The sequence below is a fragment of the Coenobita brevimanus genome, chromosome 80 (assembly GCF_032717465.1).
Source record: "Coenobita brevimanus isolate Jiangsu-jjx chromosome 80, ASM3271746v2, whole genome shotgun sequence".
NCBI classification, from domain to species: domain Eukaryota; kingdom Metazoa; phylum Arthropoda; class Malacostraca; order Decapoda; family Coenobitidae; genus Coenobita; species Coenobita brevimanus.
In genome coordinates, this window is record NC_137033.1 from 39747004 (window position 1) to 39774038 (window position 27035).

General features: G+C 42.2%; 1 protein-coding gene across 1 annotated transcript in view; it reads left to right on the forward strand.

Annotated features, from left to right (window-relative positions):
- The window catches only part of LOC145409338 (sodium-coupled monocarboxylate transporter 1-like), a 125413-nt gene that overhangs the window by 87752 nt on the left and 10626 nt on the right, over positions 1–27035 (forward strand). The window contains exons 8-11 of the mRNA XM_080279809.1: positions 5044–5162; positions 7151–7305; positions 9872–10095; positions 16232–16332. Of these exons, the coding sequence (XP_080135935.1) occupies positions 5044–5162; positions 7151–7305; positions 9872–10095; positions 16232–16332 (599 nt within the window). The remainder of the gene's footprint in view (positions 1–5043; positions 5163–7150; positions 7306–9871; positions 10096–16231; positions 16333–27035) is intronic.

A 27035-nucleotide genomic window follows, 5' to 3' on the forward strand; every position in this document is an offset into this window, starting at 1 on the left:
TAAAGGCTCGAAGATCCCCTAACATATGAGAGGAAAGGTTGTTTGGATCTTTGAAAATCCTGATTTTGGCGAAGATTTTTTTTTAATAGAGTTTCGTACCACCATCCCACTTCTGCTCAGTAACCATATAAGTGTGGCACCAGATGTCACGTTCTTTGAATATATGACCGTCATTACGCTGATGAAAAAAACAAGAGTTGACACAGTGGCACATTGCTAAAAAGAATGAGGAAACAAATTTAACAATAACCGCTTATTTGCCACCCCAGAAATCAACAGAAAAATATAACAGATTATCAGGATGAGGAAGAACTGATTCAGTAAAGCCCCTGTCACACACAAATGACTCAAGGGCCAACCAAGGCGCGACTCAAAGTCGTAACGCATTTTTTTTATCGATCGTCCCTTGATTCGCCGACAAAGCCCGGACTCTTTCGGGCACTCGTGAGCCGCTGGGACAACTCGTCGGACCTCACGACTTGCCAAAAGTCGTGTCACAGTTGCGTCACAGTCGGGAGTGTCGTATGTCGGTCGTGAAGCAGTCTTAGCTCAAAGTCGGGAGTGTCGTACATCGGTCGTGAAGCAGTCTTAGCTGACTTGGATGCATCATGATGCAGTCGTTGCATGTCGTGATGCTAAAAAAAACGTTATGACTGCATGTCCCTCATTAACTGACTAGACACTAGAGAGGTCCATGATGATGCACTGGGTGTTATTGGTGGTCTAGGTGTGATGCCCCGCCCCTCGCTGGGTGTCTTTGATGGTCTAGGTGTGATGCCCCGCCCGATGGGTCAGTCGTGGGTTGGGACGTGGAGGGGTGTTGTGGGGGGGTCGGGATGCATTCCCCAAATGCGTCACGCAGTTGTCTTGTGTTCTTGGGCGGTAGTGTCACGTTCGTGCTGACAAAAATTAGTTAAATTTCCAATTTGAAGACTCGTTGCTCTGTTGCCTCCCGGTCGCCTTGTCAGCTTGTCACGTTCTTGGGGACGTCACGACCGGTCGTGAGGCAGTCATGACGGTCGTTAGGCAGTCATGAGCAGAGCAGATTCGGGGCCAGTAGGGAGGCGTGGGAGCCAACTAGGACACGACCTTGAGTCTCGTCGCGGTCGGCCCTTGGGTCGCGTATGTGTGACAGGAGCTTAAGGTGCTTCAACTGCTTAAAGTAAAGCGTATGTTTACCTTTGTATATGTATTTATGTGTGTGTGTGTGTGTGTGTGTGTGTGTGTGTGTGTGTGTGTGTTCAAGTCCATGGTCTTAGGACGAAAGAATGCCTGTCCTCGTCTGGTTTCCTGTCATATGCTGTGACTATATAATCATGCAACTGAAGTTCCCCCAGATGAGAACAGAACAGTTCAAACTGTGTTCTATGGGTGTCAGTGAAGTACAGAAGTTGGTCTGCCAAAAAACCGTGCCGTGGAGAATTTGTAGTATGAGGTGCCCTCGCTGTATCATGGTTGCCGTCGTCGTCTTTAGTTATTCAGAGACGCCAACTGTAAAACGGATGTTACGATCTCTCCCTGATGATGTCATGCTCTGAGTGGCGAAATGATTTTTTTTTTTTTTTTTATCATCCACTTGCCCGGGAGCCAAGATAGTTAAGTCAATTTTGTATTTTTTTTTTTACATTTTTATAATAAAACAACTTTATTATTTAACATGATGTGCTCAAGAGGAACACAAAAAATAGCCTCATCAGAGCGCCTAAAATCGAGAAACCTAACAAACAAATCAGTATCGTACATTAATACCTAAAAACACTAACAACTATGACTAACTACACAGTCAAAGTAGATTTACCGTAATGGACAAAGTACTCGACCAACCAAACACCATCGATTACAAATGTGCAATGCTTCTCTGCATTACATATGCACTTATCACCTGCTAAGGGTGGTGAGTGTTGAGTGTTTATTCACAGTTCTTTACATCATGGTTCGTATCAAGATGCAGCCAGAAGCTTCGCATAATCCGGACCTTTGAAGTCAATCATGGGGCTTTTACTGTATTATCTTAGTTTGACCAAAGTAAACATATGATGTGTCAAAGTTATTTTATGGTACCCACAATAAAATGATTATTTAGTTGAGGGTATGAAATTATCTTGTGATGCCCCCAATATGATTCTGTTGCGGAAACCAAAGTGACACTGAATGGATCTGTTGTTACTGTTGTTGTGGGCCCAGGCTCACTACGATGTGAGAATGGTGGCCTGCAGGTTGAAGTTATCCTTTTCCTGCAGACCACTATCTCCCTTTCGGGGGATAGAAAAGAAGTTTGTATAAATGGGCAGCTCCTCTACCTGGTTATATCGGTGCCTCCACGTGAAGGCGTCCCTCTACATCATCTGAAGGACCTGAATTTACCCAGATAATGTGAATGGACCCAGGGAGGTCATGATGAACTTCAGTTGACCCAAATTACGTTCACGTTACTTGGCCCAGACGTTCGTTCTCTTTCAGCATTTTTCACGTAGCTTACAGGCAGGAAAAAGACATTGTTGCGGCTTTACATTATCCCCCACAGCACTTCACGAATAGTATCATATTCTCTGTTAATCTCTTGTTACATATCAGTATTCAAGATAGAGATAATTTGGCCAAAATGAAATGACAGGAGTATCATTGCTTCTGAATGGTCTTAATTGTTCATGAATGACCTTGATGAACATGAAGGAACATCAGTCCCTCTATTGCAATGACGTATTTTTCAATTATTTTTTGCTATTTTCACAAGATTTGTTTCAGTTTTGAGAGTGAAATCGTGTTATAAAAGGTTAGTGGAGATTGTTTCTAATCCCGCCTCTGCAAATGCTCTCTTCAGAATGAACTATTTCGTCTGGTGTTAACATGAATAAAATACAAAAAGACGTCGCCGTAACGAAATGGTTAAATATCTTGAACAGGCCAAATTACTCCTCTTCAATTAATTAAAGATAACTTGACAAATGAACTGTCAATAAAGGGCCATGAATGATGTGATCAGTCTGAACATGACTCTAACGAGCGCCATCATGTGGTGACATCAGGATCCTCGGAAGGTCAACTTCCTGTATTTGAAACGTCCCTCAGCTACTTCCCTTGAAAGGCGGATGGAGTTCGCAAGATGATTGCAATTTATGCCAAAAGTTCATTGAATTCACGTTTTAGATGATCCTGGGGCTACAACAACAGCAACAACTAGTACTACTTTAAGCGAACAAAGATCTTCAGCCCCTTTCAGCTTAGTTTATGTCCAAGTGTTGTCAGAGATTGGAGGAAAAATTTGACTAGTAACCAAGGACACTCAGGAAAGAAATTAAGGGGGGGAGGAGGTAGAGGAGTGTGCGTCTGCCCAACTGTCAGCAAAACAATGATCAGATAACAAGGAACAAGCCTATTTACCAAAACACATGCAGTAAATGCCTCATTGCACTTCCACTTGTTTATTCTGTTGCACTCCTATGAAGAAACGTGAAACAAAATTGCATTTTCATTGCCTGTTTTGCTTAAATGTATTCAGTGTTTATTCTGATGGGAATCTCTCCCCCCTCCTGTTTCAAAGTGCTGGATCCCATCCAGGACACTTTTGCCCGCCTCTTAACTAAGGCTTATCAAATATGATATAACCACGACTCTGTATATTATACTGTCTAAAAAGGTAGTTAAATTTTATCAAGCGAGAACAAACTGAATCGAACTTCGCACAGAAGGTCGTTATGGGAAAGTTTCATTTCCACCAAGTGAAGCAAAGTGACTATAATTTCCAATATAAGAATGGATGTAATAATGCCTGAATTGATGGGAATGACTAAGGATGTAATTTAGTCCTACTAGTTCACGCCAGAAAGGTTCTACTGGTGTTCTTCCGAAGGTTGCTGTATCTGTTGTTGAGTAACCCTGGTCTGTGTAACCAAGCAGACCCGACAACTGCAGGGAGGATACCGCTACCTGCAGGGCCATCTTGTGCAATGAACCAAGTTGTGGTAGACTGCGATTAGCCACAGCGAGGCGCGGGGAGGAGTATGGAAGTCTTGTTCCCGAATGGACATCGCATTTGCATCACTCCACCCAGCAGTGTGGGGCTCCTTAGTCTCCACAGTACACCGTGAATTGGTTAAATGGTTACCACCCAGGACTGTAAAAGGTTTCCTGGGTTACAGGAAACCATTAGGTATGTCATTCAGAACAGAATCACATGAAGTGGAATGAAGATTAATAAAAAGTAACGTTGCAACTCCTCACCCTGCCCTAGGGAGGGAAAGGAGGTCCGGATGATGATGATGATAATGATGATGATGATGATGATGATACGATAGATGAAGGGAAGATGGCAGACACAGAAAAATAGATAAAAGTGAAGGGAGAAGTAGGCAGCACTATATCATGTAGGCAGCATTATATCATGTGGGTGGATGATGGTCGCCACCATCTACTTCCATCTCCTGTCGATTTATTCCGGCTATCGATTATGTTGGGTGACTGTTGTGACAGTTGATGGTTATGTTGGCTTAAAACAGGTGTGCGGTTGATAAACACGCTTTTCATATACCTGTGTTCATAACATGATTTCATTCATTTAGGAAAAACCTCAAGAAGTGAAAATGTTAAGGATAATTTTTCCTTATTTTTACTACTCCCAGATAACTTCTTTCGGCTTAAAGAAAATCTCTCGTCTTAAGGGCTTATGAACTTCTGTTTTATTCATGATACAGTCACGGAAATACAGTAAGTTCGCCTGCTTCTCCGTTGTTTCTACTTAACAGTTAAAGCATAGTTTCCTCCTTAATATATCCTACCAAAGAGAAACATCTGTGGGTAAAGAAACATACCAACCTCTATGAACTTAGGGCAAGTACATGGCAAAAAGGAAAGGATAAAGAGAACAGGTGAAACACACATCCAAATTTCCCTCGACGGTAAAGCCAGAGGATTTTATTCAGCTTTACAGCGACTTTTCGTAGTAAAAAAGCCAAGGATGTACAAATTTACCTGTAAACATTTTTTTTCTAACTAAGTGAAACTTGTAGCAGTAAAGTGACTAACAACTGGCTTTTCTCTCAACAGCTCGCTGTCCAGCTATGCCAACTCCATTGCGTGTCTGGTATGGGAAGATTTCCTGAAGGACTTTGTATACTTCAGAAACTTGTCACCCACTGCAGCAACCACTGCTCTCAAACTCTTGTGTTAGTTACTTGTGCAGTAATACTAATAGTATATGTTAACAAGGATAACCCCGGGGTTCAGTGACACAAGGGTAAAACACACACACACACACACACACACATACAATTTTAAGTAATTCTTGGAAGTTGTTTTTCTTCTCCTCTCTTTCTGTATTCCAGCTCTTACTCTTCTCCATCTTTCTCGATTCTTTATAGAGAGAAACAATTCTGGGGATACGATTAAGTGGCTCAGATACAGCAAGTCGAGCTATCTCCCAGAATCACCCTAGTTCCTCAAACAGAACACATGCTGAATCCCTCAGTGTTCGTGTCTCTGTTTGCGTCAGATAGAAAAGTCGCGCTAACACTTCTCCACAAGAGGGTAACTTATTTCCAAGTAATCTTTCACTTGGTTGACCAACAAGCCAAATCCTGGTTTTGTTCTTGTTTTTCATCACTGGCGTTGACAATTACACTTCAGTCATAATAAATAAGTGCTTAATATTAACTCAAAAGGCAAATCCCTGAAAAAAAAAAAAAAAAAAAAAAAACAATATAGGTATTACTAGAATGTAGCCTCCTGTGAAGTAGGCCAAAACCAAACACTGTTTTCAAATAATAAAGATTATTATCACAATAATATTTTTCCCTATTAGGCTCAAACTTTTGGTAAAATGCGGCACCAGTTAATGTAATTCAATTCGGCTAAAATTTGGTGTCAAAGAGGTTACTTCTAAACTCACGATTTACAATTCAAGCAAAGAAAATATTCTAAAATTAATTTTCCTCCCTTATTAATAAGGACCACCTTCTCTCTCTCTCTCTCTCTCTCTCTCTCTCTCTCTCTCTCTCTCTCTCTAAACTATGGGAAAATATAAATTTAATACATGAAATAACTGGCTGAATGACCATGAACCCCCGGCATTTGGCAGGCAGTCAAAAATTGATTAAAAAAAAAAACTACACATAGCTCATCAGAGAGACTGTGCAGTCCAAAGCAATAGGGAAAATAGAGAGCTTTATATATTTCCTGTGTTTCTTCCTGCATATGATCACGGAGTGCGGTAACTCTCCGTAAGTAGGAACGGTGCAGGTTCAAAATGGCGTCCTGTACCATAGGGTATTGGAGCATTCGCGCGAAACCAGTCGCAAAACCTTGTTCGTAAGCTTGTGAACTAAAAGACTTTCGCTATTCAGGTGCAAAACTACTCGCACAAGCTTGCTAACCTTCGTAAGAATCGCAATATTGAACCTCAAAGACATCAATCTTGTTCATTCTTTCTTTCTTTCTTTCTTCATCAGTCATAACTACAAAATAAAAGGGCCTACGGGCGTGCTATACCCTATATATATACCAAAACGCTGCCTGTCAAGTGTGGATGTTTCGTTTCATATATAGAAAAGCATTCCGGCTACGGTTCGCGAGTTACAGCTTGAAAACCGCGTCGCGGTCATCCTTAAGTACGCCATTTTGTGCAATATTGATTAGCTATAGCCCGCTTTCTGTTATAGAACGTACCAGAACACTTCTTTTCATCCTCATTTTGTTCTTTCAGTATGCTGTGCATGTAACAATCCATATCTAACTCTTGCTTTATGCATAATTATACTTCCACGATGAGATAATTATTTAAAAAATTAAAATTTTCTTCTAAAATGATTGTTATGAGGTAGGCATGACAGAACTGCACAGATAAGAGATGAAAAAAAGTACAGGAACAAGACAGCATTCAGGATGGGAGATTTGGAGACCTATACCCATTACTGCATTCCACACTTTGGCCACAAACTTGTAGCTGGTGGAATGTGGTAATGGGAATGGGTTTCTAGATATCCTCCCATCCTGAATGCTTTCTTGTTTCTGTGCTATTTTCATCTCTTATCTGTGTACTTTTGCCATTCCTACTTCTTAACAATCATTTTAGAGGCAATTTTTTGTTTTCTAGTACTGTACTTATTTGTGTGGATGGTTATGATGTCACTCTGAACAATGTCTATTATGGCTTCAGCAGGTGTTGTCGGCACAGGCAGCATGCTGGTGGGTATGGCTGCGGGTGAGCTGGGCAACATCTTTCACGTCATCAATAGCGTCTCCGGCTCCCTAATGGGCCCTATCCACGGCGTCTTCCTGGCCGGTGTCTGCGCACCCTGGGTCACGGCAAGAGTCAGTACAGTCCCGCCGCTCATAATATATAGCTTACGTTAAGTTACGTAGTAGCAGATGATCAACCCTGGTCTGTCTGGATGAGCAGACCCATCAACCACAAACTAGTAGTCACCCCTGCAGGGCTGTTCCGCGTAGTGATATAATGTCTCCTTGTGCTGGACAGCGCTATGCTTTGGGGAGGCATAGGGAAGAGTGTGGAGGTTTAGTTTCTGGACGGACGCCGCATTTGCGTCCCCAGCCAGTTAACGGAGGCATGTTAGTAGTCTCAACAGCACCCCATTATTTAGTTATATGGTTACCATCCAGTGTTGTATATGTTTTCCTGGATTGTGGGAAGCCATTAGCCTTGTTAATCAATGCAGAGGCACTTAAGGAAAAAGTAGGCAGCATTACTTGAAGTGAGTGAACCATGTTCGCCACCACTTACCACCAGGTTAGGCTATTTAGTTAGTTTAAAAGACCGGGTTAATATGGGCTGCCTTGAATTTGAATGTCATTGTTCAGAGCAGCATTGCGCAGGGTGATCCATATACTGGATTCACTTGTAGTTTCTTGTGTGTTGTGGAAACGACTCATTCAACAGTACCGATGTTACCGTGCTGGAGAGAGACACTTCCCTACGATGGCACGGATATACAGTAACTTTAATGCTCCCTTGTCGTTTATACAACCGTCCCTCAACCCCCGTCCTCATTCCCTCCAAATTATGCTTGTGGACTGCAGGACTTCAGTTTGCAGTTAATGGAGTTCACGTTCCGGATGAACGTGAGGGTACTACTACTACTACTACTACTACTACTACTAATAATAATAATAATAATAATAATAATAATAATAATAATAATCATAATAATAATAATAATAATAATAATAATAATGCTACCAACACCACCACCACCACCACCGCAACTACTAATACTACTACAACTACTACTGTGACTACTACTACGACGATTACAGTCCCACCATTCACGACGTTTTAATCTGAGTTATGCTTTATTAAGTTCAGTTAGGTTTATGTAAGAGAAGTTTCTCTAAGTTAGAAAGGATGGGTTAGGTTAAGCTGAGTTTGATTAGACCAGGATACTGTAGGTTAGGAAGGGTAGGCTTGGGTTGCAGTAGGTTAGGTTAGGTTAGGATATGGTAAGGAAGGTTAGGTTAATATGTTAGAGTTGGGTATGTCATGTTAGATTGTTAGGGAATATTGCGTTTGGTTAGATAGATTAGGTTAAGGAACAAAGTTTCAGTTATGTCGAGTTACGTTAGGGACTTGATGTTAATTTTTGGAAAGCGAGGTTACGTTTGAGTAAGTTACATTAGACTAAAGCGAATAAGGTTTGTTTTGGTTTACCTAAGGAAGGCTAGGTTCATGTTCAGATGAGCCTTGGAACACAACAGCATCAGCCATGGGCTTCAGAAACTTGTAATTAATAGTATACCTATAATAATTAAAGGTAACCAGGGACAGGGTGAGTCATTTCGTCATACATGGATAACCTACTCCTTCACCGACACCAGCAGACTGAGATGTCCCTGCAACACACGAGAATTGCAAAAGATGTGCAATACAAACGACCCAATATAACAAATAAGTGAGAGAGGTATTGCACAAGAACAGTATCGTATAGTATGTCAACGTATTAATTCTAACTTCTTTAAGCTGATGAAATATTCTGTATAGTGTAATCCGTACCTGACACTCCTCTTGCACTCTGCCATGCGATTTCTCGTGTGTTGCGAGGACGGCTTAATCGGCGTTATCAGTGTCTGTTTTGGATCATTATTTTATTCATTTCCTACTTCCAACGCCAGACCCACGCCCACGTCCTCAGACTGAGTTGTCCCCGCAACTCACAAGATAACGCCTCGACCTGACGATTATATTAAGTTAAAGGAATGTTACTTCAAAGATGCATAAAATCATCTGGAGAGAGCTTAAATAAAATACCAAAGACATAACTGAAATAATGGCTTTAATAAGCATAAATGTGAACATGCCTGGGAGGGGAGTTTGTCCGTATCTCACTAACAACATTAGGAAACAGGGTTCTTGACTTCCTCAGACCAAAGGGACTTAACGAGGCCACACCAAATCATAACACACTACACTACACCAAACCACACCACACGAGACCACATTACATCACACTAGACCACAGTGCACCACACCATACCACACTGCACCACATTACACAACAACATACAACACATCATAACTCACAAACTACACAGAATCATCGTTGCATACCGTGCCACATCATTTGCATTAACTGAAGGGCTCCGAAGTTTCGCATATGTAGCTCATTCACCTTAATTTGGCGTAAATGTTCGTCCTTTTGTAGCATATTTCCTGCAGCTCATTGGCAGAGTAAGACAATGCCACGACTTTACATCCATTCAATAGCACTTCTTCGTATCTTTAGGAACATTCTCTAGTCTTAATCTTTTCTGACGGCTAAGCATTCAAAATGAAGAGAAGGCAATTTTACGTTTGGTTAATGTGAAAAGGCTATAGTTATTCTGTCCTTGTTCCTGGAGGTATTAATGTATTGCATGTTGTCAGGGTGCAGTGTTTGGGTTCGTGACAGCCCTTACCTACAACATGTGGGTGGTGGTGGGCAAGTTCCTAAGAGGGGGAGGGAAGCCGCCCACACTCCCATTTTCTACTGCTGGGTGTCCAGAGAACATTGTTCACCCCACCAACTACACTTCTGCCAACGCTACCATGTCCAGTGTCATGACATATGCTCGTACAAATGCTACACTACTAACTTCGGTTGTGGAAGAGTGAGTATATAAAGAGTTTTCTGTCCATCCATTGATCTCTCTATTTTTCTTTTTATCAGCCTGTCTACCTATTATTGCCAGACGCATGAAACCCATAAGGGGTGCCTCCCACCCCATTCCCTCCAAAAAACACCTTCATGTCAGTATGGTCCCCTCCACTTGACTGCTCTCTCTTTAAAATCACACATCCCTTTCTCATATACATAACCACTCACTTCCTCCATCTCATCCTCGGCCTCCCTTTCTCCCTCCGCCTCACCCATATACACTTTTACGTTAAAGCCCCTTGAATCCCATGGCCTATTTATTCAGCTTTTTCCTGCTACCTCCTGTTGATTTTACGCAGCCTAGGAGAGACTTATTTAACTAGAGAGATTAGACATAACCTTCCAAAGCGTTTTAGGTTTTTGGTTGGGATCCCTTGTTCGTTTATTATAATAGTCTGGATGTAAAAAGAATAAAGTTAAAAGTAATCCGCTGAACTGAAGGGGGTTAATAGTTTAAACATCAATTACTTACACTTGAAGCAGATAATACATATACCTATCGTAGCGTCTTATGTCGAAATTAACCAAGTTAAACAAGTGACGTATATTTTAACTTTATTCTTCATACTGAGGAACGGTTTTATCCAGCCCAGGGGAGATGTCTTGAAATGAAACGGTTCAAAGGCTATATATAATCTTCCTAGTTTGAAAAGTTTATCCTGAACTGAATAAAGACATATGTAAATAGCAGAAGCATAGGGGGAAAAGACGCTTTATTGGATGATAGGGGATAATGATCGTATGCTTAAGTCTTTAATTACCCTGTGCTTAGTCAGTCTGTCCCGAAGGGAGACCACTTCCCATCCTCTAACTACCGACTAGTTGCACTGATCTGGTTTTCTAAGCTGATTGGCTATTGGGCTGAGGCTTTCCAACCTAGCTAACCCTGTAAAGGTTTATATCCAGAAAAATTTGGGACATTATTGCTCACGTAATATCACTCGGGGGCTTGTAATTCCAATAACCCTCACCTAAATATTCAGGACTCAGTAGCCTAGCCCAGGGCTCCCATACTCCTGTTAGAACAACAAAGGGGTTGGATGAAGGAGAGATTGATGGACCCTACCCTCAAGAGGTAAACCTGAAGCACCTTTCAACTTACAACCTCCTCTCTGACCATCAGTATGGGTTCCATCAGAAACGATCCACAAACGATCTTCGAACATTCCCCGAAGATACTTGGCCATTTTCCGCCCCTGTGTTGGTGAAACCTTCTGCATTTTGCCATTGTTCATTTCTTTTAACTTGGCGGAGATTTTCGTTCTTTGGCAGCGAATTTCTAGTTGTTCGGTGGAAGAATATACCATTATCACCGCCCCAAATCTTTTCCATAGTCCTTATACGTTACTAGGGTGAAAATCAAAGGTTAATTTCTATCTATTAGATCATCATTCAAGATACTGAATAAAAATGGCACTTTACACGTAGTTAAGGTGAAGATCATGGACATCTGAAAGGGCTTTGACAGTGTGGCACAAATCTTAAGTGTCCTAACTGTCCTCCAATGGTCATCACCCCCTCCTCCTGTGTTCAGGTTTCCTTTTTGACCTCTATACAGGGTGAGTCAAAAGCCTGAAAGCATGAGAGAAGAGGTGGATAATGATGATATTGATGATGATGATGATAAGGATGAGGATAAGGATGAGGATGATGATGATGATGAGGAGGAGAAAGAGCAGGAAGAGAAAAATGATGATGATGAGAGAGAGAGAGAGAGAGAGAGAGAGAGAGAGAGAGAGAGAGAGAGAGTAGAAAATGAGGAGGATACGGAGCGGGTAAGAAGCCGTTAAAGTGCAGTCAGGAATCACTACATTAATTGTGTTTCCTATGAGCCAGATTTATAACTCACCTTCTGTAGCTGCTTTCTTAGGTAGCGCTGTTCTTCTAAACAACTCACTATGCCCCTTATATTTTCTATATTTTCCTAGGCATCAAACTGCTGTCTCATCATTTAGAATGCTGAGCCGCCACAAAAGGTTAAAACTAGATTACGATGCTAGTTACGAAGAAGTGCTATGAAAAGGAAGTTGGGCCGTAATACTGTCTTCTTTTTTTTTTTTTCTGACATTAAGCACCGTGAAATCTAAATGACAGATTTAAGGGCTAAGGTGAGGTGAAAAGGACATAACCCTATGGGAATGCATTTCACATTTCACCACGTGGCGATGGCGGAAGGAGTTTGTCCAGAAAATGCTCGAAGTTCCAAAGTTTTCCAAATAATTACTACAAATTATGAACAGTATAGGAATATAGGAGTATATATCCAAATGAATTTATGTGTATGTAAATTCTGTGCTTATAATTCTATGTTAAGATTTGTACTCACAAGAAAACTGATGGTAACTAATGAATATATATCAGCAAATAAAAACGAAAACAATTAAACCAGTTTGCCATTTTACGTTAAAATTACCTTCTTGATATTGTGACGATTAAAATAGCTTTAACAATAATTCATTTTAATCATACCGGTGCGCAAACAGATGGATTTGCCCTGAAAAATCAACTTTTGCACTGAGATAGTTTTATTTCCCTAGGTCCCCCGCTTCGTGCGCCCATAGAAAAGAGTATAAAATGCTAACTATGGTCTGCTTATTTTCATTTGAGAGGGACCCCTAATCACTTCTAGCTTAGATGATGGCCAAGTGTAGTCAGACTGGAAAGTGGATCTCACTAGTAACCAAGACGACTCATTCCCATCACTTCGCTAAGCCTCCTAGTAGTTCATGCAATCCTGGATTAAATATTTAAGCAAATATTTAAGCTGTGGGATTGGTCTAGTTCTGGCATATGCAAGCAAACCAACTGGTGCTGCTCCTCAAAGCTGTCTTCTTTCACCAACTCCGCATTAAGCCATTCAGTCTAATGATCATATGTTACATATTCCAATTTCTGTGTGTTGCTTGGACGGCTCTCTGATAGTGTGAAGAGTGCAGACCTTACTAATCAATGATACAATTCAAGAAGGTAATACGGCAGACATAACAGCTCATGGAAACGGTTTTGGAAAGTTATGTAAAATACATAGTCGCCTGGAACCACTGTCTGACTCTCTTCTTCTTCATTTCTGCAACATTCGTGGCCTTTCCTCTAACTTTCGCTCTGTTGAGCACCACCTCTCCTTCTCTAAACCTCACCTTCTTTTCCTAACTGAGACACAGCTGTCTGAGGCAACTAACAGCAAACCCTTTTCTGTATCCTCCTACTTTCTTTATACTCATTTCAAAGCCAAAGGTGGCTGTTGTGTGTATATACACAACTTATCTTGCTCTCGTGTTCCTGAACTCGATTCCTCTGAATTCTCTACACTCTGGCATCGGCTTTCCTGCCATTCTCTGACTAAATATATCTGTGCTGTTTACTTATCTCCTAATTCTACTGACTATCAAAAATTCTTTGACTACGGTATCTTACTTCTACGATGGAACACATTCTATCCATCTCTCCTTTCTCTGAAATCTCCATTCTTGGAGATTTCATTGTTCACCACCACCTTTGGCTCTCCTCTCCTTTCACTGATCCACCTGGTGAACAAGACTACACCTTTTCTATCCTTAATGACCTAGAGCAGCTTGTACAGCACCCTACCCATATCCCTGACCGCCTTGGAGAGAGCTCCAACATACTTGATCTCTTCCTTACAACTAATCCTTCTGCTTACACCGTTAATCTTTTCTCTCCGTTGGGCTCCTCCGATCATAACCATATCACCTTAACCTGTCCTATCGCTCCGGTACGGCCTGCGGACCCTTCCAAAAAACGTCGTCTCTGGCACTTTGGAGCTGCGGATTGGGAGGCCCTCAGGCAGTGCTTCTTTGATTTTCCCTGGAATGATTATTGTTTTCATGGCCGGGAGCCATCTGCGTGTGCCTTGCGCATTACAGAGGTTATTCTCTCGGGCATGGAAGCATACTGTACATTCCTTTCTCATATCCTTTGACTAACGCAAGAAAGCCTTGGTTTAATCACGCTTGTTCTAATGCTGTCCGCAACAAGGAGAGGGCCTATAAAAGGTACAGGGGCCAACCCACCCCTGAATCACATTTTTTTTGCATTTCTGCCCGGAATCGTGCTAAGTCTGTTCTTCGCTCTGCTAAAAATAATTTCATCCGTACAAAATGCTCTCAACTCTCGAACTCGAACTCTTCCCGCTCCTTCTGGCACCTTGCCAAAAACCTTTCTAAGAACTTTACCTCATCATCCTTCCCTCCTCTTTTCTACTCTGATGGCTCTGCAGCTATTTCTTCTACTGATAAAGCAGATCTCTTTGCTCAGACTTTCTCCTCCAATTCCACCTTAGACGATTCTGGTGCTGTTCCTCCATCACTTCTCCCCTCTGACTTCCTCATGGCTAACATTAAAATTTCTTCAGCTGATGTATTTTCTGCCATTGCTGGCCTCAGTACTAATAAGGCATATGGGCCTGATGGAGTTCCTCCTGTTGTTCTCAAGAACTGTGCTTCTGTGCTTACACCCTGCCTAGGCAAACTCTTTCGCCTTTGTCTATCAACTTGTACCTTTCCTTCTTGCTGGAAGTATGCTCTCATTCAGCCAGTCCCCAAGAAGGGTGACCATTCCCAACCCTCTAACTATTGTCCAATTACTTTAACATCCTGTATCTCAAAAGTTTTTGAGTCTATTCTTAATAGAAAAATTTTAAAGCATCTTTCTTATCACAACCTTCTTTTTGATGGTCAGTATGGGTTCCTTCAGGAACGCTCCACAGGCGATCTTCTCACCTACCTTTCAGACTCCTGGTCATCGTCCTTTTGGGACTTTGGCGAAAGCTTTGCCATTGCACTTGACATCTCAAAGGCTTTCCATCGAGTATGGCATAAATCTTTAATTTCCAAACTGCCCTCTTACGGTTTCTATCCTTCTATCTGTGCCTTCATCTCTGGCTTCCTTTCTGGTTGTTCTATAGCCTCTGTTGTAGACGGCTATCGTTCTTCTCCTAGATCTATTAACAGTGGTGTTCCTCAGGGCTCTGTCCTATCACCAACTCTCTTCCTTTTGTTCATCAATGACCTTCTAAGCTGTACATCTAACCCCATCCACTCATACGCTGATGACTCCACTCTTCACCTTTCCATTCGATTCCTACAACGTCCATCTCAGCAGTTACTTCAACATGCAAGGGATGAGGCTATGGCGCACCTAATGTCTGACTTGGCTCGTATCTCTGACTGGGGTAAAAATAATCTGGTTGTTTTTAATGCATCAAAGACTCAGTTTTTGCACCTATCAACTTGACAAAATCTTCCACAGGTATACCCACTAATGTTTAATAATACTCAACTTAATCCTGGATCATCCTTGAACATGCTTGGGTTTTCATTTGCTCGAGACTTGTCTTGGAAAGATCATATGACATCTCTTGTAAAATCTGCTTCCAAGCGATTTGGTGTGCTAAGCCGACTCCGTTGCTTCTTTGCCGCTACAGAGTTGTTGATTCAATACAGGGGTTTTATCCGCCCCTGTGTGGAGTACAACTTTCGTGTGTGGGGGGGGGGGCTCCCCACATACAGCTCTTCTCAATAGGGTGGAGTCAAAGGCTTTTCGTCTCCTTAACTCTCCCTTTCTTACTGACTCCCTTCAACCTCTGTCTCATCGCCGCAATGTTGCATCTTTATCTCTTTTCTATCGCTACTTCAATGGTCACTGTTCCTCTGAACTGTCTGCATGCATTCCTCCACTTCTACGACGGGCGCGTAGCACCCGTCTAGCAGCAAACTCTCACCCATTTTCTGTCCAGCTCTCTAATGCAAGAGCTAACCGTTATTCCCAGTCCTTCATTTATGCAACAGGTCAACTCTGGAACTGTCTCTGTCTGTATTTCCTGCTTTCTATGATCTCCATTCTTTCAAACTCAGTGTGTCCAGGCATCTCGAAATGAATGGATCTTGATTTTGGCTCTCTCTTGTATTTTGTTTTTCTCTTGGAAGGAACAGTTTTGCAGGCTCATGGCTTTTGATTCCTTCTTCCTCACATAAAAAAAAAAAAAAACTGGTAACGCTGCCTGATCAGTGCTAGCCACATAAGAGATTGAGAAAAACAATATATGGACCAGCCTGTGTATTTGTTTCCAGGGAGGATGGTAGGACTGTGTATGACATCTCCTACTGTTACTTCGGCATGATCGGCATCATTATAACTCTCGTGGTCAGCAGTCTCGCATCGGTAGTAACAGGTGAGTCAAGTTGGAAGGTTAATACTGTATACTGTAGTTTATGATATCGTTTCAACATATCCAGCTTTTCTGTTTTCCATGGTAGTCCTTCTCACCATTTCCTGCTAGTTTTGGCACGAGGGTGTGGTGTGAGGGAGAGTTTTCCTGCTTTGCTATCCTTTACGCCATCTATTAGAAAATTAATATGCTAATTAAAACCTATCGTTCAGCAAATAGACTCGAAGCGACCAGTCGGTCTGCTGCCGTTTGCATTCCTTGGTACATCTTTGGAAGGCTTTGAGAGGACCAGAAATGAGGTATTTTGAGGTGATCGTGTGGAGGTACGCTGGGAGACAGACAGAAAAATGAGGATGTAAGGAAGCTTTGTGATGTTGATGTAGGCTTGCTGGAAAAGATTAGAAGTACGTTGAAATGGTTTGACCGTGTGGAGCGAATGCAAAATGAAAGACCGATTATAAACTGTTTAGGAGTGAGGTGAAAGGTGATAAGGAGAGGGTGAGACCGAAGATGAGATAAAGGGATGAGATGGAGATGTATATGGATGTACTGGTGCGGTTGAAGAGTACGGCGTACCCGGGCTACCTTCAAAAGGGATAAATCGTTCTCCCGCTATTGTCAAATGGGGTACGACATACCCCATATTCACCCCTAGAGAGCACGGCGTACTTCAACCCTCTTCATAGTGGGGATCGCGCACTTCACTATTTTCATTGACAGGGTATCACATACCCTCAGCATCTTCCTCGATTTAAAAAAAAAAAAAAAAAAAAAAGTATTTTGTTACCTTTTATGGAATAATGCATTTTTCCTATGATGTCACATACATCATATTCGAACCCAGTCTTCTCAGTAACCGGCTGTGTGTGTGTGTGTGTGTGTGTGTGTGTGTGTGTGTGTGTGTTGTGGAAAAATATATGCATGGGTATAATCTAAATGCTAGTTAGAAGAGTAATAAATGGAATACAGTACAAGCGTTGGTGTGAAGATTTTCAGTAGTGAAGTGCACATAATGTTTACGTTGGTAAAAATCATCATCATCATCATCATCTAATCCTGTATTGCACCATGAGGAGCGTAGGAGCCCGGGGCTATTCAAGTTGGCCTTGAGGTTTAAGATGAGAATGACAAGCCTCACTCATCCGAGTGGCATTATGTGAGAAACGAACTCCAAATATCCCTTGGATATAAACCTACACAGGCACAATCCGATTGGAGTGCCATAATTAACTACTGAACCACAAGCCGCCATAATCTGGTTATATGGATACCACCGAGGCCAGTAAATGGTTTCCTGGTGTGCAGGAAACCATTTGGCTAGTCACTTAGTGTAGAGTCACTCATAGGCAGAAAGGATAGGAAAGAATGAAGGAAAAAAAGACGAAAGAGGGAGTGTATAGTCACCCGTAGGCATAAAAAGGAGGAAAGAATGAAGGAAAGAATGAAGAGGAAGGAAGCAATGAAGTTAAGAGTAGAGGAAAAGGCAGCCACCCAAGACCAGTACTACATCAAGTGAGTGGATGGTGAGCATCCCCACCTACCACTAATAATAATAATAATGATAATAATAATAATAATAATAATAATAATAATAATAATAATAATAATAATAACAATAACAATTAAATTATAATAATAATAATAATAATTATTATTATTATTATTATTATTATTAATATATTTATTATCATCATCGTCATCATCATTATTATTATTATTATTATTATTATCATTATTGTCATTATTATTATTTTTATCATCATTATTATTATTATTATAAATATTAAGAAAACAGAAATGACAATAACAATAATCATAGAACCGTGGCCAATGCTGAACAGTTACACTCAAGGTATGTGCCAAGTCTACAAGAATAAGGCAAGGAAAAATAAAAAGTAATCTATTGCCCGTTAACCCATATCAACATTCTTTATTTTTTAGGACTACAGTAGTGATGTGTACTAGTGAGTGTACAGCTTGATATGGAAGACAGGGTGACATGAAGACAAGATAACTGTGGGCATCTCTTCCGGGATTACTGTGTCTGACTATTGATAGACTGTTAAACTGAGGGGCAGGGAATCAGACAGATGGATATATAGAGTGATAGATGATAGATATATAAGCTGATAACAGTGCCATGCTACAAATAAAAGGTGGAGAGCTTGTGGTCCCATAGTAGTACCTCTTTGCTAACGATTAATTCTTTATCTATCTGTCTATCTATAGCCCGACGCCCTAATCCTGCAAAGGGTGACCGCAGACAAAACGCCTCCAAGTCGCTGTGTCACCTACCATTTGAATGCCCTCCCCTCAACTCACCCCCCCTCCCGATTATACCTCTCAACTCCATCCCTCCACCTCATCCTCGGTCTACCCCTCCCTCTCCCTCCCTCCACCTCACCTACATACACCCTCTTAGTCAGTCTTTCATTCTCCATTCTCTCCACATGTCCAAACCACCTCAGTTTATTTCCCCTAATCTTCTCAACCACATCCACATCCACCCCACAACGTTCCTTCACTTCTTCACTCGTCAACCTGTCCCTCCATGTCACTCCACATGCTCCTCTCAAGTAACTCACTTCCACTGCTCCCACTCATGACTTGTTCTCCTCTTGCAAGGTCCACGCCTCGCTTCCATACGTCACGGTAGGGATCACAATACTATCATGCAGTGACTTCTTAACTTCCACACACACCTCCCTATTTCTTATCACTGCTTTCAGTGAACCAACAACCTTCCTTCCCTGCTGTACCCTTTCATGCACTTCATCCCCCAAAGTTCCATCCTTACTCATCACACTACCCAAGTATTTGAATGCATTCACATTCTTCATATCCTCACCATCCAACCTCACTGTACATTCTGTGAATTCATTCCTCTCAAACACCATAACTTTACTTATGTTTACACTAACTTTCAACTTCCTCCTCCTACACACTGTCCCAAATTCATTCACCAAACCTTGCAACTCCCATTCATCTTCTGTCACGGGGTTTTTATAATATCACTGTGTTTTTAAAAATGAATGCTTAAATATTATTTGATTGATATTATTATTCAATAATATTGAAGAGCAGAGACAATGATTGTCTTGCTACATCAAGCAACGATTACTTTACGCTGACTTGCTACGATTCTCTAAGAACGAGAATTTATAAACTTTCTCAACAGTACACAGCAGAGACTAATTACTCACAATTGCTGAATTACTGTACTGTTAGCCTCTGGAGAAAGTTACTTCACCCCTGACAATAAATAACTAATACTAACATCAGCTTCTTGCCAATGCTTAACTCCTATGGCACAACGGATTTTAAGTTAATACAACAAGACTGGTCTAAGTACCAGTTATGAAGGCAAACGTTTATGCAAGCTAGGAGCTATATGGAAAATAAGCTTAATTTGGAGAAATGAAACAAGATTTTACTTTACACTGAGCTCAAGAAAGGAACTGTTAAATTTATTGATTACAAAAAATAAATTTAACGTTACAATTCAAATCAAATTAATGAGACGCACTCACTCACTCACGCAATAGCTAAATACTTACGCCTAGTAAAAAAACACCTTAATTAAACTCTTATGACTACAAAATACACAAAGGAAATACCGGTCGATGAATGCTATGTATCACCCGTGGGGTGGGTGGGAGTACTGGGATTACTGTACTAGTGGAGCTTGGAGTGCTAGCTGACCTCTCACACTTCTGAGCACAGAACCTTTCTCCGTCACAGCAAACACTAGACTGAATTCAAAATACATTGTATGGGCAGGACGCACAAGCCACCAGAAGAAGGCGTGGCTAACGGTTGAGGCAAAGCAGAGGCGAACAATAAAAAAACAATAGTATCGCTCAGTAGCGCACTTAGTGACATGCATTAAATCGGTCACTTTTGAAAGTGACGAATGTTTTGAAAAGTATACTCCGAAATGGAGGGAGAAACGGTTAGCTGAGCGATACACAGTGAGTTTTCCACTAATAGTTCGTGGGTTCTCACAAAAGGGAAATGTCGCGAATTGATTCGTGACATTACGCCCTTACAAAGTTAAATTTTTTCCTTATGGGAAAAAATTTGTGGATATATATATATATATGTACACATCCTAAGTCATTCGCACAAGATTCACACTGTGGTGTGTGTGCTATCCTGCTACAGGAGAAAGTCGCAGTCGTCAGTGAGCGAAAAAAAACTCGTATTTACGTTAATAGAAGCAAGCTTGAGGGAAAAACTCCGTGACGACGGTGAAAATCCTGTACTCAGGTCAAACTGAGCGAAAATTCGCTACATTTACACTGACAACTAATTGTTGTGTAGCGTGGTGTATGTAATACACGGTGTAGGTGTGACAGTTGTAGTGTAACTGTACCTACGTGTAAAATAACACAGTAAATAATAATATGGCGACGACGAAGGCAGAGAAGAGGCGGCAGCGTGCGGCAGACGATCAGCTGGCCCGCACAGCAAAACTGCTACACCCATTGCTGAACCTGCAAAACCAATTGAGGTGGAGCATCAAAAGTGTCAATGAGACAAAATTTTATCATGTTACAATTACTCTCTCTGCCTAGCAGTCAGTGCTACGACGTACATTCGAGGTCGCCATTAATTATAGCACACGATTATGGTCGGCAAGTTGAGAATCCTTGTGGAAACTTGGGTCTTCCATAGCCTCAAACTGCACACGGGTCCTCAACCTGTGCCTTAACCTACAGTTCTTATATTAATATCGGGAAGCTGAGAATCCTTGTGCAAACTTGGGTCTTCCATAGCCTCAAGTCGCCTCTGCGGAGTTCTCTCTCGAGCTTCCCCCTTAACCTACAATACAATACTTATATTAGTACCGGGAAGCTGAGAATCCTTGTGCAAACTTGGGTCTTCCATAGCCTCAAGTCGCCTCTGCGGAGTTCTCTCTTGAACATCCCCCTTTACCTACAATACTTATATTAGTACCGGGAAGCTGAGAATCCTTGTGCAAACTTGGGTCTTCCATAGCCTCAAGTCGCCTCTGCGGAGTTCTCTCTCGAACTTCCCCCTTAACCTACAATACAATACTTATATTAGTACCGGGAGGCTGAGAATCCTTATGCAAACTTGGGTCTTCCATAGCCTCAAGTCGCCTCTGCGGAGTTCTCTCTCGAACTTCCCCCTTTACCTACAATACTTATATTAGTATCGGGAAGCTGAGAATCCTTGTGTAAACTTGGGTCTTCCATAGCCTCAAGTCGCCTCTGCGGAGTTCTCTCTCGAACTTCCCCCTTAACCTACAGTACTTATATTAGTATCGGGGAGCTGAGAATCCTTGTGCAAACTTGGGTCTTCCATAGCCTCAAGTCGCCTCTGCGGAATTCTCACTTCCCCCTTAACCTACAGTACAATACTTATATTTATTTATACGGTACATAATATGTATGTACAGGCCCTGGACATACTGTGTCCTGCGGGGCCAATGGGCTAGACGTCAGGTCTGCACCCACTTCACCACTACCCTGTCTCTCAACTGACTCAGAGATTACAGGTGTGGTTATGAACGGCACAGGAATGGCGTGTCCCTGATTAGTGGTGGTACTTTGGCACACACTGCAGGAACGGACAAAACTATCTATGTCCCGTCCCATTCCTGGCCAGAAAAAGTCAGCTCGGATACGGCCCTGGGTCTTCCTTTTGCCCATGTGACCTCCTGAGGCTGAACAATGACCCCATTGTAACACTGCTGGGCGGTACTTGGCGGGAACGACAAACTGCAGTCGAACTTCGCCCTCGGGTGTTCGTGACTCACGGTAGAGCCGTCCTTGTTTGCGAAGGAACTTGGCTCGACCTCCCCATGAATACTTAATCACTCGACCCTTTTGTTTGTTCCGCACGGCAGCAAGTGTCGGATCAGAATGTTGTTCTTGCACAACAAGTTGACTACACATCAGATCTTGTGGCGATTCAATGATCACTGGGGTGACACAGTCTGGAGCCTCAGTCATGGCTCGTGTTATCGCAGCAGCCGAAGTCTGAGTAGCGTCATCGGAGCAACTATCCTTGACTCCAATAATATTGCCTACTATAAGGTCAAATAGAGGCTCTGGCATGACAACTGCAAGTGTCATACCAGTATAAAATGGAGATGCCACCTGGATACATGCCTCAGGGAACAATCTCACTGATCCATCAATAAGATTTGCATGGATCTGTCGACCTGTATACTGCTCAGGCCGAACTAGACTCTGCTTGACAGAGCAACCTGGGGAACCATTGTCTCTCAGGACCTTCACAGGAATGCCTCTCACAAACCCTGGCTGTACAAGGAAGGTACTGTCACCTGTGGTGGGGCCTGTGGAGGAAGCAGCTAGCCACTCATGAGGCTGCTGAATTGATGCGGCAAACATTGTGCCTTGAGGGTTATATTGGGAAGATGGAACATTGGCCATCTGTGGAGGGGGGTTCACTGTCACTGGGACTAGTGAACTGTGGGGAAGTACCCACACTGGTAGGGACGTGACCACCAGGCTGCTGCTGAGGAATGAAGGCTGCGTTTGCTTCCTGCCTCTTTTGAGCTGGTGGTGAAAAAGTTTGTCCCGACGGACGGTTGTGTGGCTGATACTGCTGCTGGTTAGGGTACTTGTTGTACCTCTTCCACTCAGGTTTCTGAGTGTTTTGCCCCTGGTCCTTCCACTGCGGTTTTGGACCTTGGCCATTATTCTGAGAATGGCCTTGTTGCTGGGGTTCAGTCTGAGACGGCTTCCCAGACTTGGCAGTATCTTTTCTGGTCCAGGTGTTTTGCTTACGAGCTTGATACCCGTATGCAGTAAAGAATGCGTCAGCCTTTTCTGCCATTTGGCTGGCATCTTTCACCTGGCAGATCTTAAGCTGTGCTATGAGCTCAGCAGGCCACGACCTCTCTAGCTGTGTACGCAGCATAAGGTCAATTATCCCCTCATGCGTGGAAGGAGTTTCATCTTTCTCCATCCACTCATTTAAGTAAGCTGTGAGACGATCAAGGAACTGAACAGCTGTCTCCTTGTCTTGGAGACGAGCTCGCATGAACTGAACTTTGGCATCGTCTACTGTGAGACCATACGCCTTAATGAGTGCAGCTTTCATCATCTCATATGTGAGATTGTCTCCACGAATTCTGTGGAGAATATCGAGGGCAGGGCCCTCAAATAAACTAAGAAATTGGATCCGCTTAGCTGCCTCATCCAGTTGATACATGTCTGCCATGTCCTCAAAACGAGCTATGTACGGCTCGATTCGCTAGCTTTCCTTGTATGAAGGAAGCTTGATGCGTGGGGTCGCCAGGACATGTGCAGGGGAAACGCTCGTGGAGCTTGGACCAACTGCAGCAGACGTGTCTGAAGCCAAGGAATCTCGCTTGAGTTTCATCATTTCATATTCGTGTTTTTCACGTGCTTCTCGCTCCGCACGTTCGTGCTCTCGTTCTCTCTCGCGTTGTTCACGCTCGTATTCGCGCTGTTCTCGCTCTTGTACTAGCTCGAGTTCTCGCTGTTTTTGCTCATGTTCGCGCTGTTGTCGCTCTTTTTCTAACTCGAGCTGGCGTTGTTTTTGTTCGTGTTCACGCTGTTCTCGCTCATATTCGCGCTGTTCTCGCTCACGTTCACGAGCGTCTTTCTCACGTTCTTGCTCGTAATTAAACCGTGAGAGAACGTAACTCTGTATTTTCTCTGGGTCAGTGAGACCCATATCTTTGGCTTCCTGTACATAAGCACTGGCTGCCATGGCGCCAATTTATTAAGCAAACCGAAATTGAGTACTGACTGCTTCGCAAACAAATGCTAATAACACAAATAAAGAATACAGACACAAGCTAATGGTGACCAGTCTTATCTAGTTAACTGGCAAAGATTAAAGCAAAAATGCGAATAACTAAGAACTCTCAATAATTAACACAATGGGTACGGCGGCTACCCAGGAGCGAATAAAATCGTCTGGCGTTACCAAGAATAAACTAGAGTTAGGTACTCTATTGATTAATAAAGCAAAGATTCAATTGCTAAATCAACGGTAACCACCAGTAAACTTGTGCCTATAAACTTTAATGATAAATACCTAAATATGAATGAGTGAGCACTATCTCGTGAATAGCTTTATAGCTAGGAGTTAATATCCTGGAATGATGTCGCCAATTGTCACGGGGTTTTTATGATATCGCGGTGTTTTTAAAAATTAATGCTTAAATATTATTTGATTGATATTAATATTCAATAATATTGAAGAGCAGAGACAATGATTGTCTTGCTACATCAAGCAACGATTACTTTACGCTGACTTGCTACGATTCTCTAAGAACGAGAATTTATAAACTTTCTCAACAGTACACAGCAGAAACTAATTACTCACAATTGCTGAATTACTGTACTGTTAGCCTCTGGAGAAAGTTACTTCACCCCTGACAATAAATAACTAATACTAACATCGGCTTCTTGCCGATGCTTAACTCCTATGGCACAACGGATTTTAAGTTAATACAACAAGACTGGTCTAAGTACCAGTTATGAAGGCAAACGTTTATGCAAGCTAGGAGCTATATGGAAAATAAGCTTAATTTGGAGAAATGAAACAAGATTTTACTTTACACTGAGCTCAAGAAAGGAACTGTTAAATTTATTGATTACAAAAAATAAATTTAACGTTACAATTCAAATCAAATTAATGAGACGCACTCACTCACTCACGCAATAGCTAAATACTTACGCCTAGTAAAAAAACACCTTAATTAAACTCTTATGACTACAAAATACACAAAGGAAATACCGGTCGATGAATGCTATGTATCACCCGGGGGGTGGGTGGGAGTACTGGGATTACTGTACTAGTGGAGCTTGGGGTGCTAGCTGACCTCTCACACTTCTGAGCACAGAACCTTTCTCCGTCACAGCAAACACTAGACTGAATTCAAAATACATTGTATGGGCAGGACGCACAAGCCACCAGAAGAAGGCGTGGCTAACGGTTGAGGCAAAGCAGAGGCGAACAATAAAAAAACAATAGTATCGCTCAGTAGCGCACTTAGTGACGTTCATTAAATCGGTCACTTTTTAAAGTGACGAATGTTTTGAAAAGTATACTCCGAAATGGAGGGAGAAACGGTTAGCTGAGCGATACACAGTGAGTTTTCCACTAATAGTTCGTGGGTTCTCACAAAAGGGAAATGTCGCGAATTGATTCGTGACATCTTCACTCAACAATACTGTATCATCAGCAAACAGCAACACCGGAATCTTCCAAATCTCACCCTCATTCATTAGAGCCACCCCCATATCCACTGTCCTACCTTGCACCTCCTTTACAACCCCATCCATGTATATATTAAACAGCCATGAAGACATCACACAACCCTGTTTCAGTCCCACATTGAGATCAAAGAACTCACTCCTCTCACCATCCACTTGCACCGTAGCCCTAGCTCCTTCGTAAGTACTTTTCACAGCACCCAACAATTTCCCCTCCACTCCATATATTCTTAATACCTTCCACATACCTTGCCTATCTATTCTGTCATAAGCTTTCTCCAAGTCCATGAAGGCAGCATACACTTTCTTTCCCTTCTCTAGATACTTCTCCACTAAACATCTTAGAATAAATATCTGATCTGCACACCATTTTCCCCTCCTAAATTCCCCTTTGTTCTTCTCCAACTAGCTCTTTTGTCATATGCCTAACCCTATCAATGAGTATTCTACCATATATTTTACCAGTCACACTAAGAAAGCAAATACCCCTATGGTTACCACATACTTCTCTCTCCCCTTTTCCTTTGTATAAAGGAACATTTATACCTGATTTCCAGTTCTCTGGAACCCTTCCCTCTTCCCAAGCCAATCTACACAACTTCCATATCCACTCCACAACAATCTCATCCCCATACCTCAGCATTTCACCACACACTTCATCAATTCCTGGGGCCTTTCCCAACTTGATCTTCTTCATTGCTTCCACTACTTCTGCCCTACTGATCTCTTCCTCCCTCCTCTCATCTCCTCTTCTCCCAGCCATTCCCCAACCACTTATACTTGCACTGCTCTCACTTTCTACATTCAACAAATCCTCAAAGTGCTCCTTTCATCTCCTCAATTTCTCTCTCTTCTCCACCAACAATCTATTATTCCTATATTTCACTCCCCTACTATTTCCCCTTTCACACTGCCTTACTTTCTTTACCTCCTTTCAAAACAATTTCTTATTCTCCCTCCATTTCACACTCAGATTCCTCCCAAACTCTTCATCCACTTTCTTCTTACTCTCCTTCACCAGTCTCTTCACCTCCCTTCTCCTGCTCACATATACCTCTCTCTTCTCTCTCTCATCTTCTCCCTTACCTCTACTCGCCTAACCATTCACTATATGCATTCTTCTTTTGTTCCACAGCTCGTTTCACATCATTCCACCATGCTGTCCCTTGCACACCCTTGCATCTCCTTCTCACTCCACAAACCACCTCACATGCTGCACCTATCTCTTCCGTGAATATCTTACATACGTCTTCCACCCCTTCCATCTGCTCTAGCTCATACCTTCCCAACCTTTCTTCCACTATGCTCTTATAATCTGCCATTTTCTCACTATCTTGCAAATTCTCCACTCTTCTCACAGGAGCTGTTTCCTCCAGTCTTCCCCTTCGTCTCCTCAACCATTTTCCTTGCAGCTTTACCTTGGCCATCACTAAGTGATGGTCCGAGACTCCATTCCCC